At 30.1% G+C, this 2,924-nt stretch overlaps 1 protein-coding gene across 1 annotated transcript in view; it reads right to left on the reverse strand.

Moving 5' to 3' along the window:
- LOC107644081 (methylecgonone reductase) overlaps positions 1-1,620 on the reverse strand; it is an 8,479-nt gene extending 6,859 nt beyond the window's left edge. Inside the window, exons 1-2 of the mRNA XM_016347873.2 lie at positions 996-1,620; positions 196-442 (exon numbers count right to left, since the gene is read on the reverse strand). Coding sequence (XP_016203359.1) covers positions 196-442; positions 996-1,312 — 564 coding nt within the window. The 5' untranslated portion in view covers positions 1,313-1,620. The remainder of the gene's footprint in view (positions 1-195; positions 443-995) is intronic.

Below are 2,924 nucleotides of genomic sequence, written 5' to 3' on the forward strand. Positions count from 1 at the left end.
TTAGTTTATACTTTATACTTTTAAAAAGAACAAATATTTCTCTAATAAATATTAATAAATTCACCTTAATATATGTACATGTATATATCATTATATCTATACGGGACAAATGAGTATTGTGCATTAGGTTTGTCCTAGTAATAGTTTGGTAGCAAAATGGCAAAAACAAATAGATTGATTAGTGAAGCACAAAACCTGATGAACTGCAGGGGGGATTGTAGCTATTTCAAGCAATTTGGTGAGTTTCTTGATACCATAATTGCATATCCCAATGGACTTTGCTAAGCCCAATTTGTAACACTCTTCCATTGCTTTCCACGTCCCTTCTATGTCAAATGGGAGAATATCTTCTTTGGAAAACACTACTGGGTTTTCAAGGTCATGTCTAAGCCTCACTGGCCAATGAATCAAATAAAGATCCACATACTCTGTTCCCAGCTTTCTATAACAACAATATGTTCAAAGTAAAATTAGCATAGTGAGAGACTAGGAGTGGAACATAAAGTTATTACTTAGTTTAATTTCTTTTAACCCTTTTTCTAAAAGAAATTAAGAAAAGAAAAAAGTTAGTTAACAAATGTTTTTTCATCATTTATACAATCATATTTTATGTTAAAACATCTTATTATCTTATATATTCAATTAAAATATAATTTATTAAAAATATGAACATAAGTTACCTTAAGTACCTCATAAATGCTCAATCGTTTCATTTAATCATAAATTTTTACATATTTTTTCTAGTTTTCCATAATATCTTTTAAATCGGCAGGTCAAATACTATCTGTCATGAACACAAGTTGAGGAATTCGAAAACTAGTGAACTAATTACTTGACTAATATGACTATCAAATTTAATTTTACCAGCACCTTTACTGAAAAATCTCACAGGTTATTTTCAATAGAATTGACTCTAGAATGAAATTCTTACCTGTCTAAGACAGAAAAATAAAATAAGATAAAATAAAATTTGGAGTAAGGAGATTATTGCTTACTTTAGTGAGGCCTTGAGAGCAGGAACAATAAGATCATGGTGAGCATGAGTGTTCCATGGCTTTGAAGTGATGAAAATGTCATCTCTGCTCTTGATGAGTCCTTTGTCGATGGCTTTCTTGACAGCCAAGCCAATGGCTTCCTCTGTTCCATACACGGCGGCGCTGTCGAAATGGCGGTACCCGGCTTCAATGGCATCAACAAAGATTGATGCAAGTGTTTCATTTGAAGGACGATTCTCCACTGAAGTTCCCATGCCCAGAACTGGCATTTTGTGACCTGTGTTCAGCAACACATCCGGGACTTTCTTTTCACCCATGCTTCTCTCTTCTCTCTTCTTTCTTCTTTCTTCTTTTGACACACAAAAATGTGAATGACAATAATTGTGTCAAACAATCTCCTTTTGTTTTCTTTTTAAAGTGGTTGTTGTAGTGTTATCATGGCAGAAGATGATTGCTTGTCCTAATGTTAGATTTTTTTTTTTTAATAAAGGGAATCTTTGCTCGTCGTAAGATTAGCTTTGGTTTCCTGATTTGGGCGAATATTAAGGTGCAGAAATATTTTTCATGGAGTAAATTTTGTGTTCTTTAGAGTATTTTATTCATTTAATTTTCTAACGAAATCAAATAAAGTCAGAAAGATAAAAGAATAGACAGAAAACAATAAATGGTATATAATAGATATGGTGGAGAAAGAAACTGATTTACAACATGAAGTAAACAATTTTTTTGGGGATGTGTTTGATAATTGAGGTATTATAAGATCAAAAATGGTACTAAATCAATCGCAGCGTATTTATATATATTTATACATGTTTTATACATTATATCAAAAGGTAATTTACTTATCAAAAAATAAAACCTTTTCTAACATAATAATCAAAATTATAATAAATATCAAAAAGACATCAATTAATTAGTACTTATATTTTTGTATGTTTCTTTTATTTCTACTTCTATTTTCCCTCAAATTTTTAACTACTAAGCATAATAATTTCGGAGTAAATAATATTAAAATAAAGAATAAAGTACACACCAATGTTTCTTGATCACAAGACAAGAAAATTAATAATTTCTTCCTAATCGTAATTTTATCAATGAATCGAATTCTCTTAACACCTTAATCCGTATAAGATGCATGTGTGTATAATTGCATTATCGTATATTTGTTGCTTTAAAATTGTACTAGTAATAACATGAATATCTTTTGGCTAATTCAATGAAGAGTGATAATAATGGAAGAGGGAGACAATAGAGTGTCCACTCGTTGGGATATTTGTTTGAGATTCTGGGCCCACATTTTAGGCTTTGTTACGTTCACCATGATACTAAGACACAGACACATGTGAAATTATTGTGCATAACTGCATATGCATACAATAAAGTTTGGAGACGATGCATAAACTGGCTGCCACGTAGAGAGATGGTTGAAAACGATGGCTACTACTACATTATTGGCTTAGAGTTGGCTTCACTATGCCAGAGAAATAAAGTAAGGATTTTTTTTTTTACTTACATAAAAAAATATTATTTACCATTTTATTTAAGAATACCAAGATTTATATTTTTCTGTATTATTTCACCATTTTTGTAGTCTGTTTAATTTTGTAGATTGTACCAACAAAATTAAAGAAGAGTTCAATTTTTGCGCATACAGACACCAAAATTGGTAACAACATCTTTGTATCATTATTTCCCAGCAGTAAAAGCGAAGGAATAAGTATGATTTTGGTCCTCAACGTAGAGGTTGAAAATTTATTTTGTCTCCGGCCTTTTTTTCGCTATAAAATGGTCCCAAAATTTCAGTTTGTTTTAAAATCGTCATTTTTACCAATTTTATTTTTTATTACCAAATTACTCTTCATTAAAAAAATAATAAAATAAAATAAATATAAAATAAATAAATAAAAAAAGAAAGAAAGGGACAGACAG

Source organism: Arachis ipaensis, chromosome B05, assembly GCF_000816755.2.
Source record: "Arachis ipaensis cultivar K30076 chromosome B05, Araip1.1, whole genome shotgun sequence".
Taxonomy (NCBI): Eukaryota; Viridiplantae; Streptophyta; class Magnoliopsida; order Fabales; family Fabaceae; genus Arachis; species Arachis ipaensis.